This window comes from Bubalus kerabau, chromosome 6 (genome assembly GCF_029407905.1).
Source record: "Bubalus kerabau isolate K-KA32 ecotype Philippines breed swamp buffalo chromosome 6, PCC_UOA_SB_1v2, whole genome shotgun sequence".
Taxonomy (NCBI): Eukaryota; Metazoa; Chordata; class Mammalia; order Artiodactyla; family Bovidae; genus Bubalus; species Bubalus kerabau.
In genome coordinates this window covers 16,746,273-16,759,204 of record NC_073629.1, presented here as the reverse complement: position 1 = coordinate 16,759,204, position 12,932 = coordinate 16,746,273, and the positions used below count along the sequence as shown (strand labels likewise).

General features: G+C 47.9%; 1 protein-coding gene across 2 annotated transcripts in view; it reads left to right on the top strand.

Annotated features, from left to right (window-relative positions):
* The window catches only part of IL6R (interleukin 6 receptor), a 52,252-nt gene extending 40,094 nt beyond the window's left edge, over window positions 1-12,158 (top strand). For both annotated transcript variants that reach the window (XM_055584160.1, XM_055584159.1), the window contains 3 exons: window positions 738-807; window positions 4,549-4,642; window positions 10,696-12,158. In XM_055584160.1, coding sequence (XP_055440135.1) covers window positions 738-807; window positions 4,549-4,642; window positions 10,696-10,942 — 411 coding nt within the window. In that variant the 3' untranslated portion in view covers window positions 10,943-12,158. The remainder of the gene's footprint in view (window positions 1-737; window positions 808-4,548; window positions 4,643-10,695) is intronic.
* The last annotated feature ends 774 nt before the right edge of the window (window positions 12,159-12,932 follow it).

The following is a 12,932-nucleotide window of genomic DNA, read 5'->3' as shown; positions in this document are numbered from 1 at the left end:
GCCGAGAACTTGCCATGCCTCACTAGGCTCTAAACCTGGCATCTCCTCCCTCATTTGACCTTTATGATCACCAAGATTTGGGTGCCCTAATGATCATGCCTGTACTGATCAGTCATGTCTGACTCTTATAGCCCACCAGGCTCCTCTGTCCATGGGATTTTCCAGGCAAGAATACTGGAGTGGGTTGCCATGTCTTCCTCCAGGGGATCTTCCCAACCCAGGGATTGAACCCACATCTCTTATGTGTCCTGCATTGACAGGCGGGTTCTTTATCACTAGCACCACTTGGGAAGCCCATGGTCATGCCTACAAGGGAGGAAAATTGATGCCCACGTGGATTAAGAAATTTCCCCTGCCTTCCGTAACTAGTAAGTGGTGGATTCAAGATTCTAGCCTGAGTTTTTCCCAGTAAGTGGTAGTACCCACGCCCTGGCACCAGACCCATAATACATCTGCTGTTTCAGGTTATTTATTGAGTATCTCCTCTGTGGAAGGGGTGTGCCCTTAAGTTCCTGGTCGAGGGACATGTGGGAAGAAATCCCCACCCTGAGTAGGTGAGCTATAGATACAAGTAAGTTGAGAGTGATGGGTCAGACAAGGAGAGGTCCATGAGCTAGAGAAAGGATTGCCATGCGTGGATCAGGCAGGAGGTGAAGGAGAGGATAGTGCCTGAGCTGGGTCCTGAATGATGGTGGAATCTGCAGAAAGAGGCTCACAGTGAGGACTGTTTCTTTTAGGCACCTACTACCACTGAAGATAATGAAAATCTTTTCTCCAAAGATTCTGCAAAAACAACCAGCCTCCCAGGTAAGGACTGGATATTTTTGAGTTTCTGTTGCTTATGGGGCACAAAAGAACTTGTCTCTGCAGAAAGTCCTTTCTTTCTGGAAGTGTTGGCAGAGGGCTGGTCTGCTTAATGAAAAGGATCGATGGCAGAAATAGTCTTTTATTACTTTATACTTCCAAGTTTGATATCGTTAGCTAAGATATCGTGAAGGGACCATAAGAAGAGTAAGATAAATCAGTAAACTACGTCACATTTGGCCCAGAATACAAATGAATGTGCTACAAACAAAATTACTAGAGTCTGTAATGAAATACCCTTTTGAGGAATGAAATAAATCTTTGGGAAGGCCTTCCCAATGCTTCTGATTGCCTATACATGCAAGACTAGGAAACTTAGTAACGTTTGCATCAAGAAAGATCCCAACCAGGGCTTCCCTGGTGGCTCGGTGGTAAAGAATCCCCCTGCCAATCAACTGGGGAGACACGAGTTTGATACCTGATCCTAGAGGAACCCCCATGCTGCAGAGAAACTAAGCCTGAACACCACAACTATTGAGTCTGGGCTCGAGTGTCTTTGAGCCACAGCTACTGAGCCCACATGCTGCAACTGCTGAAGCCCAAGTGCCCTAGAACCCGTGCTCCACAGCAAGAGAAGCTACTGCCACGAGAGGCCTGCACACCGCAACTGGAGAGTAGCCCCCACTTGCCACACTGGAGAAGAGCTCATACAGCAACCGAAACCTAGCACAGCCCAAAAAAAAGGAAAGGAAAAGATCCCAGGTCCTGTGTTTGCTTTACTATTAATATATGGATGGGACTCATGGAGTCCAGACTCTGGAGGCTCAGCAGCTGAACGCATTCACCTGATGGCTCTTGGGCTTTCTGAGGGAGTCCCTGGCCCCCATACCTTTAACTGGGCAGATTCCTGCCATGCCTGGCTGCCCATGCCCTGCATTGCTATTGCAAAGCCCCACCTAGTGTAGTGAACTTAGGGGGACCTGCCAAACACCTGGGGCTAAGCTCTGCATGCACAGCTGGGAACTTGGAGTCGAACCCATCCCTGATCTCCTGGAGTCTACCATCCAGGGGGCAGGCTCTGGGGTAAAGCAGTAACTAGCAGAGAGTGGAATGTGGCCAAAAGGGAGCCATAGGTAAAGCAAAGGGGATTTAGAGTCCTGAGGGAATCATAGAAAGTTCACAGAGGAGGTGCCATTTGAATGAATGGTGTGGGTGGGACAGCAGGAGGTTGGGGCAACAAGCAGTTCAGGAGATACAGTGGAGGAAGAACCCTTGAGTCTTCTCTAGCCACCCTCACCGATGATCTGTCTAATCCAGCCCTGTGTCTTTAAAGACCGTCTATGGGCTGATGACTCCCAAATGTACAGCCCCATCTCTGACCTTCCCACGAAGATCCAGCCAGACTGGTGTATCCAACTACCTAGGTGACATGTCCACCTTATACCTACTAAAACTCTCAGACCTAACGTGTCTAAAAGAGAATGCTTGATGCCTCCCTGCCTCTTCAACCCAAATCTGTTCTCATCCTTCTTCCTCATTTCGGTAAAGACAACACCTCCTCTGGGTTGCTGAGGCTGGGAGGTGAGACAGGCTTCCTCTGCTATGCCTCATCCCATGTCCCGTCCTCCAGCAGGCCCTGCCAGTTGTATCCTGAGGTTTGTCCAGGAGCTGACCACTTTTCACCCCTCCACTGCCAACACCTGGCCCAGCCATTGCTGTCTTTTCTCCAGGAGGACTTTAGGGTCTGCCTGCTGGTCTGTTGGCTTTTAGTCTTTTGTTTTAATATTTATTTATTTATCTGGCTATGCTGGGTCTTAGCTGTGGTACCTGGATTCTTTTTAGTTGTGGCATGTGGAATTATTTCCCTGACCAGGGCTTGAACTCGGACTCCCTGTACTGGGGATGGGAGTCAGCCACTTACCCACTGGATGTCCCTCCTGGCTTTTGTCTTAACCCCCAACTGACTCTTTTCCAGCCAAAAGCCAGAATGACTCTTAAAACAAAAATTTAAGCTCTTCTTGGCTCAACACCATCTTGTCTCCCAGAGTCAAAGCCGAAGACCTAACAAAGACCCTAGTCTCTATGAAGTCAGGCCCTGATCTTGAGGTCTCACCTCCTCCTCTCTCTTGCTCATCTGCTCTGACTTCCTCACTTCCACACGTGCTCACCACATGGTCTTTGCACCTACTGCTTGCTCTGCCTGGATGCTCTTCCCCTGACCTCCCCTTGGACAGCCCTTTCATACATCCGGCCTCTGCTCAGATGTCCCCCCTCTCCCCCCTGCCCAGGGAGGCCTTTCGCAATCACCCAATTTGACAGAACCCTCTACTGTCACGCTCCCCTTTCTATGCTTTGTTTTCCATCATTGCCTTTGTCAGTGCTGACATCTTATTAGATATGTATTTGTTTGTCTGTCTCCCTTGATTAGACTGTAAGATCCAGGAAGCCAGGAGTCTTTCTGTCATCCAATTATCTGTATCCCTGAGGCTTAGAACAAAGCCTGGCATGTGACAGACACTCAATAAATATTTGTTGAATGAAGGAAGGAACAAATACAAAAGATGATGAAGTGTTAGTGAAAGAGTAAGCCAAGCGTACACGAAATGGGTGTCTCTGCCAAGAGACGTGGGACACACGGGGAGACACCGGCCCTTGCGGTCAGTGCTAAGGCAAAGCCTGCATCTACTAGACACCCGGAGTGATGACTGGCATCACATCTTTATCAGCAGTGGGTCCCATTTAGGGTGGAAGAGCCTGAATCCAAAGTCCATGAGACTGTAAGTATCTGCATTTTCAGCAGAAGGGAATGGTGATTTTGCTTAGACTACTCTCTGTCTAGTCCAGGGTCTGTCTCTGGCAGCCACGGGAAGGAGCTTTCTCTGGAAGGACATGGTTGTTTGTGAAGCTAGTTTGTTTTCACATTCGTTCAGTGAAATATTTTGGTGGGCCTGCTTTGTGCAAGGTACCACGTGAGAAGTTGGAATGTTAAAAGTGAAAAAGACACACAGGGTCCCTGCTTTCAGGGAGTTTAGGCTGGAGGTGGAGCTGGGGAAGTAAGCAAGGCAGGCCAGCGTGGAGCAGGATCACTTCTCAAAGGGAATGCCATCATCTTATGTGAGATTCAAAGGCCGAGCAGGGGGACTGGCCAGCAAAGGGGAAAGGGTGCAGCAAGGGTGGATGAGCATTCTGGGGGAGAAGAGAATGCGTGTACAGGAGAGGGAATACACGTGAGAAAGATGGACTGAAATTCAGATGGCTGGGGCTTGCATACCAACTGGGGAGACAGGTGAGAAGTGATGATCCAGGGGGGACAGCTGCACCCAAACGCTTGATTTAAAGCATCCGAGCCTCCAGGAGCTGCTGTCAAGGAGGTCCCCTGAGGCTCTGCTTCTTGCACTCCCCTGTGCCTCGTGGGGCCGGCTGAGTGCCACTAGAAAAGCTGCTCTGAGAGTGAGTGGGAGTCTGTGGCTGGCCGCAGGCACTCAGAAGCTCTGAGCTGGAGGTGTATCTCTTGCCAAGTGGTGGCATCCTGGGGTCTGTCAGACTGTGCTGGGGGAGACCTTCTAGAGTTGGCTTTGGCCAGAACACTGACAAGTTTGTCAGGCAGAGCTGTTTCCTCCTCCAGGGGTGAGGTTCTTTTGAGGTTTTGGCAGCACTTGCTGAGTGGTTTGTTTTTTTTTCCCCCTTCATTCCTCTGCTCCTCTCCCTCCTCTTCTTTCTCTCCCTCTTACTTTTTTTTTCTAGTGCAAGATTCTACTTCAGTACCACTGCCCTCATTCCTGGTGGCTGGAGGAAGCCTGGCCTTCGGGACCCTCCTCTGCATCGGCATCATCCTGAGGTGAGAAGGGCCCCGGGGTGGCCCTGCGGTGTTCTCAGGCTTCACATCTAGCTTTGCCAGTGCTAGGATGGTGGCCATGGGTTGGAGAGCCACGAGTGGATTCCAGATATATTTGAGAGGTAGAATGGACAAGATCTGATGACAGCTTAGATGGGAAGGATGAAGGAGAGGAAGGAATCAAGTCTGACCCTCAAGTTTCTGGCTTAAGCAGAACAACCAAGTAGAAAAACAATGCTTACATATTGGTACCACTGGGGAAACCCCAAGTGGGCAAGTTTGGCAGGCCATTCAGATCATTGCCACCAGGCAGATGGTAGTTGGGGCTATGGGAGAAGATGGGGCCAAAAATGTCATCTGTGGCGTACAAATGGAATATTGTGAAGAGGAGGAGCTGAGAAAGGGACTGAGAAGGAGCGGCCTGAGAGGGAGCAGAAGAGGCAGGAAAGCCTGGTGGTGAAAGTGTGTGTTAGACACTGAAGAAACACCTTAGGCTCTGGGATTGCAACATGAACATACCCTTCCTCTCCTAAGAGCCACAGACTAAAATGAGTCAAGTACCACTTGAGGAGCACCGCAGCAGAAGTGCACGGGTAACTCTGAAGTGCCTGGCTAGACTACCTCCTTGGGGATATTCTGTGTTTTAAAATAAGCAGACGTAGTGGGTCACCTTTAAATATCCTATCCTGGTGCCCCTCTCCAGTCGTGGTGAGGGCTTGGTTGGCACTCTGGTCACTGTAGTGCCATGCCTAATCATCCTAGTCTCTCTCCACTCAGTCACTGGTGTTGCCATTCATTCCCAATCTTGCAGAGAAGTCACCTAACAGTGCTCCCAATGAATGGGCAATAAAGAAAACTTCCAGTGTTCCCGATTTTATGGCAGGAACTGGCAATTTTGCATATGCTGAAGCCCTAAAGGAAATGAGGCTGGGCTCTGGCTTCGGATGGTGGTAAATTCCAATGATAATATAAGGAGAGGAGAAATTCCATCCTATTTCTTTCTGTTTTTCCTGTCTTTTCCCTTGTTTGTAACTTGCAAGGATTCTACCCCGTGATTGAGAGAGGTGGTCTATGAGGTGTTTGGGAAGGAGGGGTAAGACTTTGGCAGACAGCTTTCCACGTGCTAGCTCATTGGAGTCTCACAGTGACCCCAGAATAGCTCAGCCACCAAGGTGGTCTGGGTTGGAAGATGAGGAAGATAAGAACTCACACTGTGTTTGGGGTTGTTTTTGCTTTGATTTTTCAATGAAGTAGCAACCAAGCTGTTCCAAGGGTGTGCAGAAGATAAGGTTCTTAAAGAGTAACTCCCCGGAGGAGCCAAGAACTCAGTCTTTTATATCTTAGGGCCAGAGAGGGGCCCTGCCAGCTTTCAGAGGTTTTCCTACTCCCTTCTAAGGGATTCTTTGCCTCACCTCAGACACCTCTTCTTTCTGTATGTTTCATCTGGGTTTCAAATGGACTTTCTCATAATCCACCAGAGACCCTATAGAGCAGTGGTCCCCCACCTTTTTGGCACCAGGGACCAGTTTTGTGGAAGACAGTCATGGACCAGAGGGTGGGGGCTGGCTTCAGGAAGACTCAAGAGCGTTACATTTCTGTGCACTCTATTTCTATTACTGTTACATCAGCTTGACCTCAGGTCATCAGGCATTAGATCACGCAGGTTGGAGACCCCTGTTCTAAGGGATTCCTTGCCTCACCTCAGACATGTACTTCTGTGTTCTCTTTTTATTTCTTTATCATTAGGGCTTCAAAACGTCTTTAGCTTAATCCACCACAGGCCCTGTAGAGTAAATATCATGATTATGATTTCCACTTGACAGGTGAGGAAATTAGAGCTGAAAGAAAGAAGAGTGATTACAGCTAGTCAGGGTGAGGCTAAGGTTCAGACTCACAGCTTATACTTCTTGGTTAGGGCCTTAGGGGTCATTTAGTCAAACTCTTGAGTTTTACAAATGACACAACAGCCACGAGAGGTAAACTGACTTGCCCAGGAACACACACTTTGTTAATAGCAGAGACAGGACAAGGACTCGTGTCCCAAAAGTGCCTGCCCACTGCGCCAGCCTGCAGTCGGCTAAGAGGTGGGCCTAGTCTTATACGTCCACTGTTGGCCGGTGGCCCCCCTGACAGGCGGTGCTCTTTTGCTGTGCTGTTAACCACTGGGAGAGAAGTGTTAGGCTGGGTATCGGCCACAGTGCTCATCACAGCCCTGGTTTGCTAATGTGCTGATGGTGCTTGTACCCTGGCTGGTTGCTACACAACCAGAGTCCCTGAAGGCACAGCGCCTCGTGCACAGAACATAGCAGTTATTTATTTCCTAGCCTGATGAGTTTCCATCCTCCCGTTTAAGGCTAATTTATTTGGAAAGAGGCCAGTTAATTTCAAACAGTGAAAAATCACACTATTTCCAAAGTCCCCCATGTCAAAAAAAAGAGTATCAGTAGGGGTTTCCCTGGTGGCTCAGTGGTAAAGAAGCCCCCTGCCAATGCAGGAGATATGGGTTCGATCCCTGGTCCGGGAAGATCCTACATGCCACAGAGCAACTAAGCCTGTGTACCACAACTGTTGAGCCCATGCTCTAGAGCCCGGGAACCGCAACTGCTGAGCCCAGGTACCATAGCTACTGAAGCCTGCGAGCCCTAGATCCTGTGCTCTGCAACAAGAGAAGCCACCGCAATAAGAAGCCTGTGCACGGCAGTAAAGAGTAGCCCCTGCTCCCTGCAACTAGAGAAAAGCCCACGCACAGCAACGAAGACCCAGTGCAGCTAAAAAAAAAAATGAGTATCAAGAGATGCTGGGGTGCCAAAATGGTTGGGCCTCCATGACCACTGGGATGGCCAGATGATTACAGTGGATAGAATGAGAGGCAGATGGAGGAAGGAAAGCCCACCCACCTGTGACACCATCTTTTTATTTTTAGTACATTTATTTTGTGTCTCAAGGAAAGCACAGTATTTTCCTAAGTATTTTTCCATCAATATCAGTGACAATTTTTAAAAATTTAAGTGTGCTGTTGAAAAAGGTGTACTATCTTTTTAAAGGGATGTTGTAGCTTAAAAGGGCCGTTCTCCCCACTGTACTTCCTGTGCCCCAGTGTGCCCCCATTTATCTCTCTATTTATGCCATCGGGCACTGGGAAAATAGGATTTTCATAGCAGAGAGTTACTTTTCTGCACATTTATTTAGAATGGCTAACACTATTAGATGAGGACTTCCTATGTATATGACTATGATTTAAATCATTTTGTATTGAATGTATTGTCTCATTTCAGTATTTTAAAATCACACTCTCCCATCTCTGTGGTTAATTATAAGTGTTTTTTAAGTTTTGTAAGTGTTTTTAAAAAATTTCTTTTAGTTGCAGAACCTTTTCTTAAAATATTGCATGCGTACATGTTGTTACTTCAGTTGTGTTCGAGTCTTTGTGACCCCATGGACTGTAGCCTGCCAGGTTCCTCTGTCCATGAAATTTTCCAGGCAGTGCTCAGACACCTTTCAAAGGCAGGGCAGTGCCAGGTTTGGACGGACCACAGGCCCAGAGGTTTCTAAGTCCCCTTTGAGCTTAGTGATTTGCTGAAAAAGTCTCATTCACTCCTCAAAATATTTCAAAAGAAGAAAAGCTCATCTTTCTTAGTTACCCATCCAGTTGTTGAAAAAATCTGAGGACAGAGACTGCTTTCCGTATGGGTTAAGTTACATCAATAGAAACTTAAATTGTGACACAGGATTATTTCCTAAATATTGGCAGTTTGCTGATACTGACAAATAGCAAAGAAGGACTGATGCTGAAGTTGAAGTTCCAGTACTTTGGCCACCTGATGCGAAGAGCTGACTCATTCAAAAAGACCCTGATGCTGGGAAAGATTGAGGGCAGGAGAAGAGGGTAACAGAGGATGAGATGGTTGGATGGCATCCCTGATTCAATGGACATGAACTGGAGCAAATTCCAGGAGATGGTGAGGGACAGGGAAGCCTGGTGGTGTGTTGCAGTCCATGGGATTGCAAAGAGTCAGACACGACCTGGGGGCTGAACAACAACAAAGCAAGAAGGGAGAAAAATCACACATTAAGCAAAGACAGCGACTGTTAATTTTTAAAATGTAAAAGTCTGACAAACATACAGGAAAGTGCAGATGTCATAAGTGTACAGTCCCATGCATTTCCACAAAGACACCCATGCAGCTGACACCCAGATCAAGAGCACTTTACATTTAGATGAATTTTCTCCAAGTCTTTTTCCTCTGCATAGTCTCTTGTTTGTTTGTTTTGGCTGTGTGGCATGATGGTTACCCAGTCAGGGGTTGAACCTGTACCCCCTGCATAAGAAGCAAGGAGTCTTAACTACTGGACCACCAGGGTTTGTTTTTCAGAGCCATGATTATTCTGTATCCATAACTCTGAATCCTGCCTTTTAAATAAATGTAGCATTAGTTATAAGCGCTTCTTATTATTAAAATTTTTTGCAAACCTCACTTTCATCACTTCTCCATTAGATGCATATACCCAAGATCACCTAACCAACCTCCTATATTGGGTAGTTGGACTGTTGTTTTGCTTTTATAAACAAGACTGTGTTGAACATCTTTGTGCATAAGGCTTTTTCCATAGCTATGTGCTTTCCTGAGGGTATAGTCCCAGAAGTGGAAATCTTGGATCAGAGGGGCTGAATGTTTTGAAATCCAGAGTGTAACGACTGTCTTCAGTTCCCTCATGAGAGAGGAGGATTCCACCCAAGAGCCCAGCATAGCTCCAGTAAGCACCCTGCTGTGTTCTCTTCCTGTGCAGTGCCTGAATGGCGAAGCCCAAGTCACATTCTGCAGACTGTTTGTTCCATTTGGATAACAGGCTAAGAGCCAATGGCATATTTGGAGCCAGCTATCAATTATTTATCATAACAAGGACAGGAATAGCCTGTCGATATAAAAAGAAACCTAAGGAAAATCCCCAAACCTTGTTTTTGATGTTGGTTTCCCCTCTCCCCTCCCAGCCCTTCCTGAAGTAGCTGACATTTGGTAGAATTGAGAGAGACCACCTTGCTCCCGCTTTGGGGTCAGTGGGCAGTAAGTAGGTGACAAAGTGGGAAGCGGGGGGGAAGATGGGCTGCCCCGCTCGACTCAGGGAGGAGCCCTGACTGTACCTTTGAAGATTGCTATCACCATCTCATCTTTCTTTGGGCTGTCAAGTGACTTTTCTCAGTTACTGAGCCCTGGCTTTGGGCCCAGAGTGGAGCAGGGTGAACGAAGCTGTGATCAGAGAGATGTCTATCTCCTTCCTGTTTAACATCGACTTTCCTGTCAAATGAGTCACTCGTGCCCAAGTGGTGCCCATGGCCGAGGCTGTGTCATGTGCCAGTGTGGTGGGAGGGGACCCAGAGGTGTAGGGAGATCTGGGGACTATGAGCATATTGGAAGCCAGAAGCGAAGGAGGGGTGTTGAGGGAGCAGGACAGTCCTTTTCCTTCCCCACTGAAAGAATACTGTCTCTCTTTTTTTTTAAGTAAGTGGATTTGAGACTGAGAATGTGTCCCTCTGGGCTGCCTCTATGGTTGTGTTAGTCTTTCAGTTATGTCCGTGTCTGACTCTTTGCGATCCCATGGGCTGTAGCCTGCCAGGCTCCTCTGTCCGTGGGATTCTCCAGGCAAGAATACTGGAGTGGGTTGCCATTCCCTTCTTCAGGGGAGTCTTACATACTCAGGAATCGAATCCAGGTCTCCTGCATTGTAGATGGATTCTTTACCGTCGGAGTGGAGCAGAACAAAGAACAAATTAGGTTCTCAGGTGCTACAAAGAGGCGCTCAAAACCTCAGTTTCCCCATTGGTAAATTGGACCCACCATGCATACCTATTTCCTTGGGGTATTTTTGATAGCTCTTCAGAGGATTATGTAGTTCCTGGTGACAAAAAGCAGCCAATGAATAAATAGTTATCAGTCCTTGGAGCTGAGACCCAAGAGTGTCAGCCCACAAGGGCAGCCAGCTGTTGGTGCTTTTCTCTTGGGCTTATCACAGCAGGAACTCAACATTTGCGTGGTTTGTCTTTGTGTGTCTGTGTGAAGGTTCAAGAAGACCGGGAAACTGCAGGCTCTGAAAGAAGGCAAGACGAGTGCACACCCGTCGTATTCTTTGGGCCAGCTGGTTCCTGAGAGGCCCAAGCCCACCCCAGCGCTTGTCCCCCTCATCTCCCCACCGGTGTCCCCCAGCAGCCTTGAATCTGACAACACATCGAGGAACAGCCGGCCGGATGCTAAGGGCCCTGGGAGCCCTTATGACGTCAGCAACAGAGACTACTTCTTCCCCAGATAATGGGTAGGCCTAGCAGCCTGGGGCGTCAGGCCCCAGGACTGTGTGGATGCTGAAACATAGACTGGCTTAGCACAAGTCGCTCCTCACTGCCATGCCAGCTTATCTCAGGTACTCGGGGCCTCTGGCTTCACCTTTACAGAAGCGCCTCACAGAAAATTCTATGCTGGGTGAAAAAAAAGATTTGCTGTGTTGGTTGAGTTTTGAATCACCCTGACCCCAATGCCCTGATTACAGGGTGAGAGTGAACTCAGGCCCCCGTGAAGAGACGGGTGTCAAGACTCTACTGGCCACTCAGGTGGGCAGAGCTGGGTGACTGGGGAGGTTTGGGACTGCCCCGGGGCTTTGGTGTGGATGAGCCGCTGGCCATCCGCGCATCCCCGCCCACCACCAGGAGCGGCAACCTCAGATGGCTGGGATGGATTTCCAGCCAGACTCCCCAAGTCGCTTATGTCTTGACCCTCCTCTTCTAGCTCGAACTCTAGAAACCCAAGTGCCTTCGAAATTCCGTTTTTTCTAGGCCTGAGTGTGGGGGAAGGTCTCTTGTGCTTTTCTTTCCCCCGCAGCTGAGGTGGGGGCAGACAGTATCTCAGGGCCTGATGGTTTGAAATGGAATTATAATTAGTTCCTCATCAGCATTTTCTGAATGTGAATGGTCGTCCTAGGCACTTGCTGAATTCAGAAGTGAGTGCTCTGGCTCGAGTTCCCTTTTTGGATCCCAGGACTTCAGGAGAGGAAGGAGGGGAGTGGGGCAGGGTCTCCAAGCTTATCTGTAGTAGCATTGCTGAGGGGGCTGGAGGCCTCTGCACACCGTCCTCCCACTTCCCCGGCTCCCCAGAAGGAGAACTGGCATCAGGAAGGCTTCTGCCAGTTGTGAAATCAGCATTGCCTCGCTCCAGCTTTGTTTATTTTGTTTTCAACTGAGCCTGAGTAACCAGGGAAGATAATATTTATGCAAAAAGACAAAAGAACCTGGCAAGAATGGATTTTAATGTGGTTTTTAAAAAACTGCTGACTCTTTTATCTTCAGAGGGTAGAGCATCCAGTATTAGTTGAGAGTCGGTATATAAATAACAGGTGAAAGGCACAATGACTTTGCTTAGCACAAAACTGAATCAAGTGACAAAGGATGAGAAAGATTTTCCCCTATAAGAGAAGAGACTCTGTTTTCATTCTAAATTTTGTTTTTGCCTTAAAAAGTAAAAAAAAAAAAAAGAAAGAGAGAGAAAAAACAACTCTGCCTCTTTTCTAATTTAGCGGAAAAGGCAGCTTGTTACTACTCCCCCAGGCGGTCGAGAAGGAAATGGTGTCCAGCTCCCAGGTCACAGTGCTGGGAAGCCAGCCTCCCACGATTGCTCAGCAGGTCAGCTGAAAATCCCCACCACTGAAAGCCACGAATCCTCCGGTATCAGATGAGGTTCATTTAAAAAAAAAAATCCTAACCTTGATGCCTTCCTCTTTTTAGTTAGTTCCTTGAATGTGATTGTGTTCAGCGAGTATTGGAGCATCGACTGAATGCCGAGGCGTGACGCTGCCAACCACTGCAGTGTGCTTTTCTGTCTAGGCTTTGACGATGCAGTGAAGTTAGTGGTTACCCAGACAAGCACCCTCAAGTATCCTGGGAAGTCCCAGAAAGAAGCTGTGATTAAAATCTGTCATGCAACCCACCGCTAAAAATGTACCAGACCACAACACTTTTCTAGTAGTCTCCTGTTTTAGAAGAACAACCACCAGCACCAGACAGGTGGGAAAAGGACAGAAATGATCATGTTTTGTTTACTGTTTGCCGGGCTCAAGCTGTTATGACGTTGGGCGACGTGGTGACTTTCATTGCTGGCTTTGGCTGTAGCTTTCAGACTCGGTTGCTGCCTTTGGCAACTAATCTGAAGTTGACAAAAGTGAGGCAGGTGGTTTTGTTTTGTTTTTCTCTCAAGTTTTCGTGACCGAGACCAGCAAAAATGCTGTTAAAGGGAAATATAGAAAATAAGAATCT